The 13,172-nt window shown below is 34.8% G+C and overlaps 2 protein-coding genes across 4 annotated transcripts in view; one reads left to right on the top strand and one right to left on the bottom strand.

The window, feature by feature from the left end:
* The window catches only part of LOC110107588 (J domain-containing protein required for chloroplast accumulation response 1), a 28,397-nt gene extending 24,721 nt beyond the window's left edge, over positions 1–3,676 (top strand). For all 3 annotated transcript variants that reach the window (XM_028698301.1, XM_020837868.2, XM_020837870.2), the window contains exons 8-10: positions 51–128; positions 2,554–2,730; positions 3,449–3,676. In XM_028698301.1, the coding sequence (XP_028554134.1) occupies positions 51–128; positions 2,554–2,730; positions 3,449–3,487 (294 nt within the window). In that variant the 3' untranslated portion in view covers positions 3,488–3,676. The remainder of the gene's footprint in view (positions 1–50; positions 129–2,553; positions 2,731–3,448) is intronic.
* A 5,675-nt stretch (positions 3,677–9,351) lies between these two features.
* On the bottom strand, positions 9,352–10,644 carry LOC110107591 (homeobox-leucine zipper protein HOX14-like). The gene is made up of 3 exons (XM_020837875.2): positions 10,476–10,644; positions 10,079–10,401; positions 9,352–9,691 (listed from the first exon to the last, which is right to left on the bottom strand). Exons 1-3 carry the CDS (start codon positions 10,540–10,542, stop codon positions 9,437–9,439), a joined length of 645 nt encoding a protein of 214 aa, XP_020693534.1. The 5' UTR covers positions 10,543–10,644; the 3' UTR covers positions 9,352–9,436.
* Between the last annotated feature and the right edge of the window lie 2,528 nt (positions 10,645–13,172).

The following is a 13,172-nucleotide window of genomic DNA, read 5'->3' as shown; positions in this document are numbered from 1 at the left end:
GTTTGATAAAGTGTTTTTGCAATGACTTGTATTTATCCGCTTTGGCGCAGAACTTGGATGCTAAGATACGGCAGTGGTCAAGAGGGAAAGAAGGAAATATTAGATCACTGCTCTCAACCTTACAACTAGTAAGCCTACCTTTGTTATCAACAACTAAAATGATTTCTCCTTTTGTTGTAACAGTTGTACAATACATCTCACTCTTTATAGCTGTGCATAACAAATGAACTTGTTTATGGGAAGTTTCTTGTGCAGCAAATTCAAAGCCTGAGTCTAATAATTTCAAAAATCAGAAATTTCTCCTTCTGTCAAATGTCGAATGCAATAACACTTATGATGGTGTTCACTTTTTTGTTTGCAATTTCTGTTAACCATTGGTGTCACTGGCCTTTTTGTCATGCATATATTTTGAACTGCTAAATTGATAAAATTATTTAGTGAAGGTTAGAAGTAATGGAGAGAAACAATGGTTGCATTGTCAGAAAATATATGAATTATCTTTTGCTTGATTTGTTGACTTGTTTAACAAGAAAAAAAAAAGAAAAGAAAAGCTCACCTACCTGTTTGTGATCCATCCATGTCCACGCTGTGAGAACATCCATGACTAAAACAAAAAAATATGGGCTTAAAATTGATCCCTGATGTAATCCAACTGAAATAGGAAAAGACATGGTCAAACCACCTTATGTTTAAACACAAGTAACAGCTCCTGCATACATATCCTTAATGACTTGAATATAAGCATTATTAACCACTTTCTTATGTAGAACTCTCCATATAACTTCTCTTGGAACTTTAACATATGCTTTCTCTAAATCAATAAAAATCATATGTAGATCCTCCTTATTCTCTCTATACTTCTCCATCAAACCTCTCAATAAATGTATAGCTTCCATAGCAGACATACATAGCATGAATCCATAGCAAACCTAGAACCAAGTAATAAAGTCGCAAATTATTGGTGAAATCTCTATCTTCAATCTAACTATTTCATGAAAATTTGACTCGTAACCACTTAAAATCTCCCCGTGAGAGGTAAGGGTGCGAAGTTTTGTAACCCACATGGTTATGGTTATGTTGCTTAGATTTGTTTGAAAAGAGCTCACAAGTCTGGATAGTGTTATGAATTTATTAATAAAGTAGCCATCTTTGCTCTGCGAGAATTGCTTCGTTGCATATCGGAGCATAATTTCCGCGATACCATGAAATTTATGTTGATTTATCGTGAATCATTGTAGAACCCACATAAGCCATAGGCAGTTAGCTTAGTGCGTTTACTGTTTCCTTGTTCTTCTGCCAATTCTATTCTTTGGCTTTCCAATCGATGATGTTAAAGGCTTAATTTTAGTGCTTCACTATTACATTTAGGCGATACTTTCATGATTTAAATTGTTAGTGATGTGACTGAATTTCTCATGTTCTTTTTTGCGTAAGTTGTTGACAGTTTAAAAATTTTCATTAAAAGTGTTGGAGGAACTGGGATTGCTACGAACAAATTTTGGCTTCGTTTGGGACGGCTTTCTTTCTGCTTCTTAAAACTGCTTTCTAGTTCAACAACAACATCAAGCCTTAAAACTGCTTTCTAGTTCAAAATTCAAAATTTTGAACTAGAAAGCTGCTTTAAGAAGCAGGAAGAAAGCCGTCCCAAACGAAGCCTTAGTTTGCAATCTCAAGGCAAGGCGGCATGTCAAGCATCACACGAAGCTTTCTAGTTCACCACCCCGCTGCACTGCACCTTATTTGCATCTAATAAGATACATAAACTTCCTCGTGTCCTTTTCCAATGGGCTAATGCATATAAGTTGCGTGAATACAAGTTGAAAGTCAGGTAACCTACATACATTCACCTGAATATGGCTGGAAAAGCTTGTCATATGTACCTGCAACACAGGCCTGTTGCCTACGTTAGTCCCCACCTTCCCTTATTTATTCTCTTCAAGGGTTTTAGTCCTATGGTTTTTCTCTTTTTTAGGAGTTTTCATGTAAAAATTATGGTATCTCCTGTGATTGATACACCACCTTTTCTATTTGTTTGTGTACTGGATTTTTGTGTGATGCTTAGACGCTAAACTTTATATCTCTCTACCGCCGCAAATATTCCAAGACGCAACAATAATAACTATATTTTCCCTGATCTGTCGAGATAACTATTGGCAGTGCTCCCATTCATACAGAAGAAGTATTAGGCTAATCAAATCTTGACAATCATTAATTTCGAGAGTTCCCAGACAAAGTTTGAATAAAATTCAATTCGTACCCCCTTCAAGAACTATCCTAGCCTGAAGGAGTAAAGCAACACACCTTAATAAAGCTATGATGCTCTGCAAAATGAAGAAATCCTTAAATGGTCTAGCATGGTTTTTTCCCAATGGAGTTTCACTCTATCTTTGTCATACCAAAATAGGTTCAACAACTCAAGGTAGAGCTCCCTCTGTACCAGCACTATAAGTACATAAAAGCTCTAAAACCTCCATATATTTGCAGTGCAACAGCACCTATACACCTGAAATTGGCCAATTATTTATGTTTTTTTTCTTATTTTTTGTTCTTTAGATTCTTTGGCCAGAGAGTGGATGGAAACAGGTTCCACTGGTTAATATAATAGAAGGACCATCAGTGAAGAAAGCATACCAAAGGGCGTTGCTGTGCCTTCACCCAGATAAACTTCAGCAAAAGGGCGCTTCATCCAACCAAAAGTATATAGCAGAAAAGGTTTTTGACATTTTGCAGGTACTTTGCCATCTCATAATTACCCTCTGCCATATATATAATTTGTTCTTAACATCCAAGAAGGATCATTTTAATGGAAATGCTCTTCTGTTCTTGTGGGTCGCTACAATTAAAACTAGCAACAACATCAAATCCCTTCGTCATTTTATGTTGAATGTTTAATGATGCATGTAGTATGTGATCTGAGCTAGCACTAGACTTGTCTTTTTATTCATCCTATGTATCTATTTGAGGATCAAAAACTAGAGTAACCCACCGATGATTAGCTTGATTGGTGGGCGAGTAACCCGTGCTCGATTCCCCTCCAGCGGCAATGTCTCTTAAGTGGGGTCCAATCAAGTGCGGGCTAGGAGGTTTTTGGGTGGGTGTCTTTTCTAAGTCAACCGAGAATTAGTTACGCCGCCAAACGCTCTTTCGGATGTGGCAATGGATGGATACCCCGTTCCAAAAAAAAAAAAACACTAGATTGAAGTAGAAAATTGCGGGCTTCAGTAAAACATCGAAGTTCTCTGAATCCGAGACAATTGAATTACTTAAACCCATTAAAGTTTTGTTTGGAGCAACTTTTTTACTGCTTTCAAAAACAGTTTTTGTAAAAATTTTGTACTAAAAAATTGCTTTGGAAAGCAGGAAAAAGTTGTCCCAAACAAAACCTAAATATATTTTTTTATTCTGAGTATTTTCTTTTCTTCTGAGCCATTTATTTGCTTTATCACAGGAAGCGTGGGATCACTTCAATTCAATCAGCGAGTTTTAAGGCCATGGAGATCAATCTGATTTATCAAATTGGATTTGTGTGTTTTTATGTGATATAAAATGATTATCGCAAGCTGCTTCGATTGTATGAAAAATAAAATAAAAATTTTGCGTGTATCATATGATTTCATGCTTTGATTGTATAAATTAGAGCTCTTATTTTTCAAATATAAATATAAGATGATAATCTCTTTTTAAAAAGAACATAATAATAATAATAATAATAAAATTAATTAATTTTTATCTCATTATGTGCAATTGGCTATATGAATTTGAAGATTGACTAGGAATAATTTTCTTTTTTGTGTGATAAATTTAGGCTTAATTTTCGATAATTTTTTTATTGTTTAAAATTTTGATAAAAATTTTCTAATTCAAAAAAACTTTTTGTACTAAAAAAATATTTTAGAAAACATTAATAAAAATTCTGAACTTTCAAGCAAAGCATTTAAAGCGAGTAGAGAGTATGGCCAAAGTCTTCAGTTTTTTGAAAGAATGGCGTGTGGAATAATGTTACGGCTTGCTTTAAATGTAATCTTTGCTGCACACTTAAACTCCATTGAAATTTAGAATTTTTATTGCGTACTTCCACCTGATGTAGAGATACGTCCTTCCACCACTAAAAAATTGGGTTTTTGCTTGGTATTGCTAGCTATTATTTGGTATTAACGAAGAATATCATCATGTGAAGATCAATACTTAGTTATACCGAGCAATACCGAGCTATACCAAGCAATACAAAAAAATACCTTGTTTTTCCTAGAAAAAACTCGGTATTGCTCGGTATAGCTCGGTATTGCTCGGTATAGCTCGGTATAACTCGGTATTGGTATTCACATGATGATATTCTTCGTTAATATCAAATAATAGCTAGCAATACCGAGCAAAAACCGAATTTTTTAGCGGTGGGAGGACGTATCTCTACATCAGGTGGGAGGACCCAATAAAAATTCTGAAATCTAATAGAATGTTTTCAGCAAACAATGGCATTCAATATAGATAAAGTATGCAAAAAATTCTTCCATTGTTCCATAATACAGAACATTCCTTGCAGCTTTATTGGATCATTAAAAACTCTTTTTTTTGGCCCTCTAGCTGTAGATCTCTTAGGTTTTGTTTGGAATAGTTTTCTTATTATTTTTTAAAATAATTTTTTAATACAAGAATTTTAATTTTTTTATTAGAAAGTTGGTTTAAGAAGCAGTAAGAAAGCTATCTCAAACGAAGTCTTAATTGATGGTCAAAATTTTTAATCAATAGATCAAAATAAATTGCCTTCGGAAAGCTTTATATTGTTTGATGGATACTGTTGAGAAAATGAGCCTTTGTGAGAAATGATAATTACAAAATGAGAAAAATAAATAAGGAGAAGATTATGAAAAAGATAATTTGAGAAATTTATATGATTTGATGAGATTTATCTGTGTCAATAGTCTTAAAGCAAAAAATGTCAAGTAATTAAGAAATAAAAATAAGATTTAAATATTCATAAAAATGCTTTTATTTCTTTTTTTAATCTCATTAGTATTCTCTCTCTTATTTCTCATTTAATTTTGAGCATAATTCCTCCACTAATTACAGTCAATCTAAATAGGAAAAGCTTGTTGCTTCTTATGTTGGACCATCTCATTTGCCCTCCAATCAAGATAGTTATTTTCCTCCAATCACTCCACAAGCCGCCTCTCGGAACTTCGCCTTTACTCTATTTTCTAAGATGATGAGCAATAAATTATAAAATATATTACTTTAATTCATCATAGCAGATATATCTTTCGCTTGGGACAACTTTTTTACAGCTTCTTAAAACAATTTTTGTACTGAAAAACTGCTTTAAGAAGCAATAAGAAAACCGTCCCAAACGAAATCATAATCATCTCTTTTAAGCAATTGGTCTCAATTTCTTTCACACCTTCACTTTTACATTTGATTGAAGAAGCATACTGATTTTTACCTTGAAATAATTAATTTTTTTTTCACTTTTTACTGAGTTTAGATGCAAATAAGAACTTGATTTCACAACCTTACTCAAAATAAATTAAAAAAACTTGCAAAATCAAATCTTATCCAAACTTTAATATCAAAATGATTGACAAAAAAATTAGCCTTCACATCTCCTTAAAAGTCAACAAGAGTGTGCTGAGTGTTTCTTTGTTCTCCTCTTCATTATTGAACAGAAGAATCAATCACTGGTTGAGTCATCATGTCACTATATCTTTCCTTCTTCTTCTTTTATATAAATTTTCTTGTTCAACCTTTCTTCTGATATCTATTGGAGAGATTAGGACTATTGATGTAAGCTTTTGCCTTACTCAGCTTTCCTGGCCTTGTTCAGGAAAAAATTATAGTCCAGGTTCAAAGGCTTCTCCTCCAACCTTTAGGAATTTCATGTGTCCCTTACTGTACACAACCAGAAGCTTTTTGATCTCTTTAGGTCTGAGAGAGAAAAAAGAACAGTTAGCACTTCATCAGAAAGGGAAAGGAGTGGCCAAAGCAGTTTTTAGCTGCTTTAGATGAAAAAGGACAAAGTCATCATCATGTGAACAAGAGCCAAAGACATTTGGCATCATCATATAGTTGAGGATAATGCATGAGTCCATTTGTCTCTTATTTGTGGCAAACATTTGGAGGATTCCTCACCACTTCAATTCATATCATTTTTTTTTTTTTTTAGTAGGCGAACATAGAGAAATATGACATGAGAACCTATGTGAGAATGAAAATGATATAGGGAAACATTGTGGAAAATGTTTTGCTAGGACAATTGTCTCTATACAAAATATCAAAATATTTATTTTCACCCGTTACTTATAGAGATCTGAGGGTTATAGAAAAGGCTGCATAAAAAAAGAGTAAAAAATACAATAATTAATGACCCATGGTACATACTACCCTGGATACATGTCATGCTATGACTAACATGGTGAATGGCTGCATCTCTTATTTTTACACCTTTGCCTTGGGGTAAGTTTCCTTGTATTGAGTGCATACTAGTCATGAGCAAGTTTGGGCGAGTCTATCAATGAGGGTCAAACAAAGAGAGCTATGACTGAGGAGCACTTTGAAGTCCTTGTCGAGGTTTTCATGGAGCTCCAGATTGTTGCGATGTGGGAAGCAAGAATGGCCAAGTAGCTGGAGTAGTAGGCTCTATGGTTGGCTAACTATGAAGATACGAGGTAGAACCCTCTTAAAAAGATTATTTCCTATAATTTGGATGATGAGTGACCAAGTTCCACCCTAGATTACGACGAGTGATTTTGATGCATGCTTCTCACTAGGGGGCAAATACAAAGCTAAGTGGTCTGTGCGTACCCCAAGGTTTCATGTGAGAGGTGGCTCCTCTCTAACTATCCCACCAAATTACGTATTGATGAGTTCACTTTTTAGGACGTGTCAATTACTTATTAAACACATGAAAAAGACATACATGAGTATGCAATGTGTACTTCAACGTAAATATAAATTAAATAAAATGCATTTTAATTTCTTGAATTTGATTGGTCGATTGTATAATAAATTCACGAAGTTCATTGTTTGTATTTGATTGCACTAAGCTTAATTTCAGAGTATCAGCAAACTAACAATGATGACTATCGGACGATGGAGATAGTTGCTAAAAAATATATACAAGTATTATTATTATTACTATTTTTTTTCTTAATTTATCAATTATGATATACACATGGGCTCCATTGGTGACAACAATCAGGATGAAGGCTACATATCCTTTTCCTTTTATTTTGGAATTGTCATGAGAAGTCTTCATCACACACTAAAATCTATACAATTCCAACCAGTGTTAGGTGTAGAGAATATCTATTTCTTGTCATGGCCAAAATCCTTAATGGCTTTGCTATGGAGCCATAAAAGACAGGCTTTGTAACAAAAATTAGGGAGGAAAAAGCCATGGCCACATGCTATGATTCTCCTTAACATAATGGATTTAATAATTAATTTGATTAGTTCTTTATATAAATTTGATTGTATGTGTTTTAATTTATTTGATAATGTCAATCCAAATTATTAACATAATTCAAGTTGGATGTATCATTTAATTTATTTTACTATATTTTAAAAAATAGCTTTTAGAGTGACGGTGAAATAGATGGGGCTATTATTAGCAGAGTTCAAGTTGGATAGTTCAAGTGGAAGACTGGATCGGGTTTGTTGTGTGATAGAAAAGCCTAAGAGAAAATTCTAAAAAATGGTGGCGAGACCTATAATACTTTATTATAATGTAGAATGTTGGTCATTAAAAGAGAAGCATAATATTAAATTAAGTGTTGAAGAGAAGAGTGAGTTTACTCTTAGAGACATGATACGAAATTAGCATATACATGAAAAGATTGGAGTAGCTCCAGTGGAAGATAAGAATAGAGAGAGTCACCTTAGATGATTGGTCACATCACCTTCTGATGGAACTTTTATTAGGTCAGGACACCTGACGTCAATAAAATGTCGTCACGTGCTCTTACTCTTTACCGCGTGGCCCGACAACCTGACCCGGATCGGAACCCGGTATTGCTATGTTCGTGTATTGCTCAGTATTGTTAGGTATTGTTCGGTATTGCTTGGCAATAACGAGAAATATCACTCTTTCAAGACCAATACCGAGCAATACCTACCAATACCGAGCAATACCTAGCAAAAAATGAGGTATTGCTCCATATTGGTCTTGACATAATGGTATTTATGGTTACCGAGCAATACCTAGCAATACCCTGGTCTGCACAAATCAGCTAATAAATAGCAATATTGAGTTCCGGTCCGGGCCGGGTCGTCGGACCGCGCGTTAAAGAGTAAGAGCACGTGACGACATTTTATTAGCATCCGGATGTAGAGTTACGACAGGTGTCCTGACCTAATAAAAGTTCCTTCTGATGACTAAATTTTAGAGTAGATGTATTAGATTTGGCTTATGATAAGAAAGGTAGAGGTAGATCTAAAAAAATTTATACAAAAAATATTAAAAATTACCTTTTTTTATTAGATTTAAATGAGAATTTGACTCTTACAAAACACAATTAAAAAAAATAGTATTTCATTAAAATGTTAAAACTGAATCAGTATTATTAATTTAAATCCTAATCCAAGCAAGCCTTACCACAATTGAATTACTCTCTCTCTCTCTCTCTCTCTCTCTCTCTCTCTCTCTCTCTCTCAAGCAACTTATGATTCTTATTAAAGAAAACACACGTAACAAATACAGTGAACAAAAATGGTAACCGAACAACTTTCTGAAAAATAACCTACGTTCGTTTGTTGTCACATACAAACAATACATTGATATATATAACAAAAAAAACAAAGAGAAGTAAAAAATAGTATCATAGATGGTTTCATTCATTCAGTCTCACTTATTCCTCTTACAGTCTATTAATTGCTCTCTTTTTACTCAACTAATTTATTGCATTTTTATAATGCATAAAAATGCTATTTACATTATGCTTCAAAATTCTATATTCGTTATGATATTTTTCGACTCTTAGAATTTTACTATACACAGATATTTCCTTGATTAATCTTCTAAGTACTCTATCTTATTATATTTCACTTTACTTTCCCTGATGCACAAATCAAACCATCCTTTCACAGGAACTGCAGATGAAGGTTCAGTTCATATCCATCATGTCAGGTTATCGTCATCATCTCCAGATTCTTATCGATCAGTTTTTTTTTTTTTTATTATTATAAATTTAAACACATCTATGATCTTTATAATGAGCATGCCACTCTTAGCCTGCAACTTAAAATTAAAGCATTAATTACATTAATTACAAGTTAATCTTCCTATTAATAGAAAAAGTCTGAGATACCATCCGCCTAGCTCGGTGTTATCACTTGTCAGATTCATTCGGCGAGAGCAGCTATTCTAAACTCAGTTAATCCAACTTATTAACATAAATCACACATTAATCACATCTTAATTGCCACGCTAATTTAGATATCACATTCAATACAGATAGCCCAACTCCATCATGTACTTGTAGTAGTAACTGTCCCCATACGCCGCCGCCGCATACATTCCATCCCCCTCATCCATGCCAAACTCCCCCAAATGCGTCGCCGTCGTCATCGAAGAACTCGGACTCCCGGCGACGGCCACCTCGCCGGTTCCTCCTCCTACTCCGCCGCCGCCGCCGCCTCCTGAGGTTAATCTCTTGATCTCCTCCTCTGATTGAACCAGCTTGTCCTTAAGCATCAAGACCTGTCATTATTCAATTATAATTCATTTAAAATTTATTCACTCACTCTTTAAAATACATATAATATTTTTTTTAAAATAAAAATAATTTCCAATTATTTCATTTTATTTATTTTTCTTCTTTAACATGGCTTAAATTAGATTTGATTATTATCAAACGATTGTTGATAACTTTCAATTTAGTCGTAATTTGACGATACAGATCAATTAATAATTAGAACATCCAAAATAATAATAATAAAATTCAGAAACAAGGTAGCCGAGGTTCAAATCCTCAAAACAACTTTGAAAGTCTTTATCAGTATGGCAACCCGGGATTAAACCGGAGTAAATGAAAGATCTACCATGGTTAGCTAGGGTTTTAGATTGAGGGACTGGGAAAAAACTGACCTCGTTCTCGAGCCGGCATTTCTCGATTAAGACGGAGTCGTGCGATGATCTGAGACGAACGTACTCATCCTCGAGTTGCTTGCTCTTCCAGCGAGCTCGTCTGTTCTGGAACCAGACGGCGACCTGCTTAGGATCGAGGCCGAGCTCAATGGCGAGATGAGCTTTCCGGCCGGATTCCAGCTTGCGCTCCTTACCGAAGTTCATCTCCAGAAACCTCACTTGATCATCACTGAGCCGCCGCTTCTTTCCCTCGCAGACAATATCCATCTCTTCATCGCCGACAATCTTCGCCTTCTTCCTCCGCCTCCGCGCCTTCGGCTCACCTGCATCCCGAAACAAAATTAGCCGGCGATTTTCGTGTAGAGAAGACAGAAACAGATAGATAGAGAGAGAAAACCTTGGGCCATTTGGGAGTAGAGTTCGGATGAGACCATGGATGAGATCAGAGACTTCTCTTCTTCCATTGAATTGACGGCGATTGAGACGGCGATGAATTCGTTCTCTCTCTCTCTCTCTCACTGTGGAGAGAGAAAGAAATTCGCTTCTGGTTTCTGGTGCGGGGTGGTGGCCCTATGGTGACAGCGGGTTGGAAGGCTCGAGACGTATTTATAGTGTGTGAAATCGTTAAATTAGTCATGACCATAGAGGAAATTACATACATGCCACTTCAATTAGGTACTTTTGCGGAGGAACTACCAAATTGCCCCCAGTGTTATTTTAATTTACCACTATGGTACGCAGAACTCATAGTCTTGACTACGACAACTTTTCACAACTTCCAAACAAATAATGCCAATTTCCCTAAATTTAAGAATTGACCACTATATTTTACATATTATATTTCTTTTATTTTTTCCTTCTCACTATATTTGATTGAACAATATTATTTAATTAATATACTAACCAAAAAAACATATGGGTAAATATGTAATTTTTAGATCTCATAATGGTAAATATTTTGTGAATTAATTGAGTATAATTTGAATTTATTTTGGGAGATTTACATGCATACCTCTTAAAAATTTGTATTAGGATATTATGATCAACTAAAATTTGGACAAAATGAGGCTCAAAGCTCTTAGATTTGCTTTGAGATTCGTGTAATATTGATACATATTGTACTACTCTTAAAGTATATTGGAGGGGAGGTTTTTTTTCCTATTAAACATAAATAATGATCTCAGCCCATATATTTGAGAGCTAATTGAGCAAAAAATAAATAGATTAAATGAAAAAAAATGGGACATAATATAAAATTTGATCATAATGAGTCTTAAAATTTGTACATTTATTGAGATAAAGATAATTAGGGGGTGTCAATTATTGACCCAACCCGACAACCCGACCCGAACCTGACCCGAAAAATTCAGGTTTGGGTTGACCCTTTTAATAAACGGGTCGAGTTCGAGTCTCAATTTTCAACCCATTTAAAAAACATGTCGGGTCTCGGTAAACCTGATAACTCGAAATTGACCAGAGTTGACCTGTATACGCCTCTGCCCATTTCATTTTTCCCGCGTGGGAGGGATTCGAGGGACGTCGGCGTCACGTCGCGTCGTTGCAAAGCCAGCCATCCGCGTCAGGCCTACGACGTCAATCTTGCACGCCTACGCGGGAGTTCGCCGGAGCGCGGGAGCACACCTACACAGGAGTCGCCGGAGCACGGGAGTTCGCCGGAGTACGGGAGCAGTCGTACGCGGCTACGCCTGATCCCAGGTCGCGCTCGCGAGGACCGCGTGGTCGACCAGAGCGCGGGAGCACGCCTACACGCCTACGCGGCTACGCCTGAGCCCAGGTTCGCGAGTCGTGTTCTGGTTAAATCTCTGATCCATTTAACTAAACGAGTCGGATTGGGGTCAACTTGTTTATAGTCGGGTCAACACGGGTCTGATCTGAATCCGACCAGTTGACCCGAATTGACACCCCTAAAGATAATGCACAAAAATCAGTCAAAATTAGATTACAAAAATACTAAAATAAATTGAATAAATTTAAGACCCATAATACCAAAATTTTCATAAGAATATTCAATTTTTCGGTAATTCGTTCTATTTTTTTAATTTTAATTTACTTTCTTCAAGACTTTAATATTATATTTTCCAATAATTAATGCTCCTCTTTCTGATTATTATTTTTAATTAGTTTGCTTATCAGTCGTAACAATACGATAAGAAGAGGTACCTATCCCGATAGATTGTTAACATGAATATAATAAACAGCCTAAGCCCTTCAATTCCGGGGAAAAAATTAAAAAATAATAAATAATATAAAATAATATAAAATACTGAAGTAGGTGTATGCATACCATGTTATGCTATACTTCCATCTGCCAATATAATATTTATAAATAAATTTTTTTATAAAATATTATATTTATTATTATTCTTATTTTTTCTTAGCATATTCAGTTTTTTTAGTACTTTTTAAAGCATTTTTTTAGAAATTTTTTTTTAACTAGCAAATTTGAATTAAAATTTGCTTTAGAAAACAGCAAGAAAGCTGTCCCAAACGAAGCCTAAGAGGCAATTTCTTTATTGGAGGTAGGAGTGTCGATGAATGACTTGACTAGTCAACTTGAGCCAGACTTGACCTGAAAATTTGGGCTCTCATTGACCTGTTTAATAAATGGGTTGAATTCGGGTTTGGAATTCTGACCAATTTATTAAATAGGTGGATCACCCTGACAATTTTAACCCGAAAGTGACTCATTTAATTTTTTTCTTTTAATTTTGTATTTCTTAGTATGACATTCTTGTTTTAATTTTATATCAATTAATTTAAATTTCAAGATAAACAAGTTATTAAAATATGAATTATTTTAATCAAAATATGTTATTATGATGGGTTTAGGTCATTCGGTTTGCTGTCAAGTTAGGTTTGAGTCCACCTTTTTTAGCCTTTTATTAAAAGGGTTGATCAGATTTGGGTTGAGTCAATTTTGTGCTGGACCCAAAATTGAGCCATTAAGCCATTTTTTAACACCTCCTAATCTGAGGGACAATATTGTTTTTTTATGAAATTGTTGATTAGCAAAAAAAATATAAAATTTTACAAAGTAGTAGAAGTTATAATTTTTAAATGTATTGGAAAATAA

This window comes from Dendrobium catenatum, unplaced genomic scaffold (assembly GCF_001605985.2).
Source record: "Dendrobium catenatum unplaced genomic scaffold, ASM160598v2 fragScaff_scaffold_1061, whole genome shotgun sequence".
Taxonomy (NCBI): domain Eukaryota; kingdom Viridiplantae; phylum Streptophyta; class Magnoliopsida; order Asparagales; family Orchidaceae; genus Dendrobium; species Dendrobium catenatum.
This window is presented reverse-complemented; position numbering and strand designations above follow the sequence as displayed.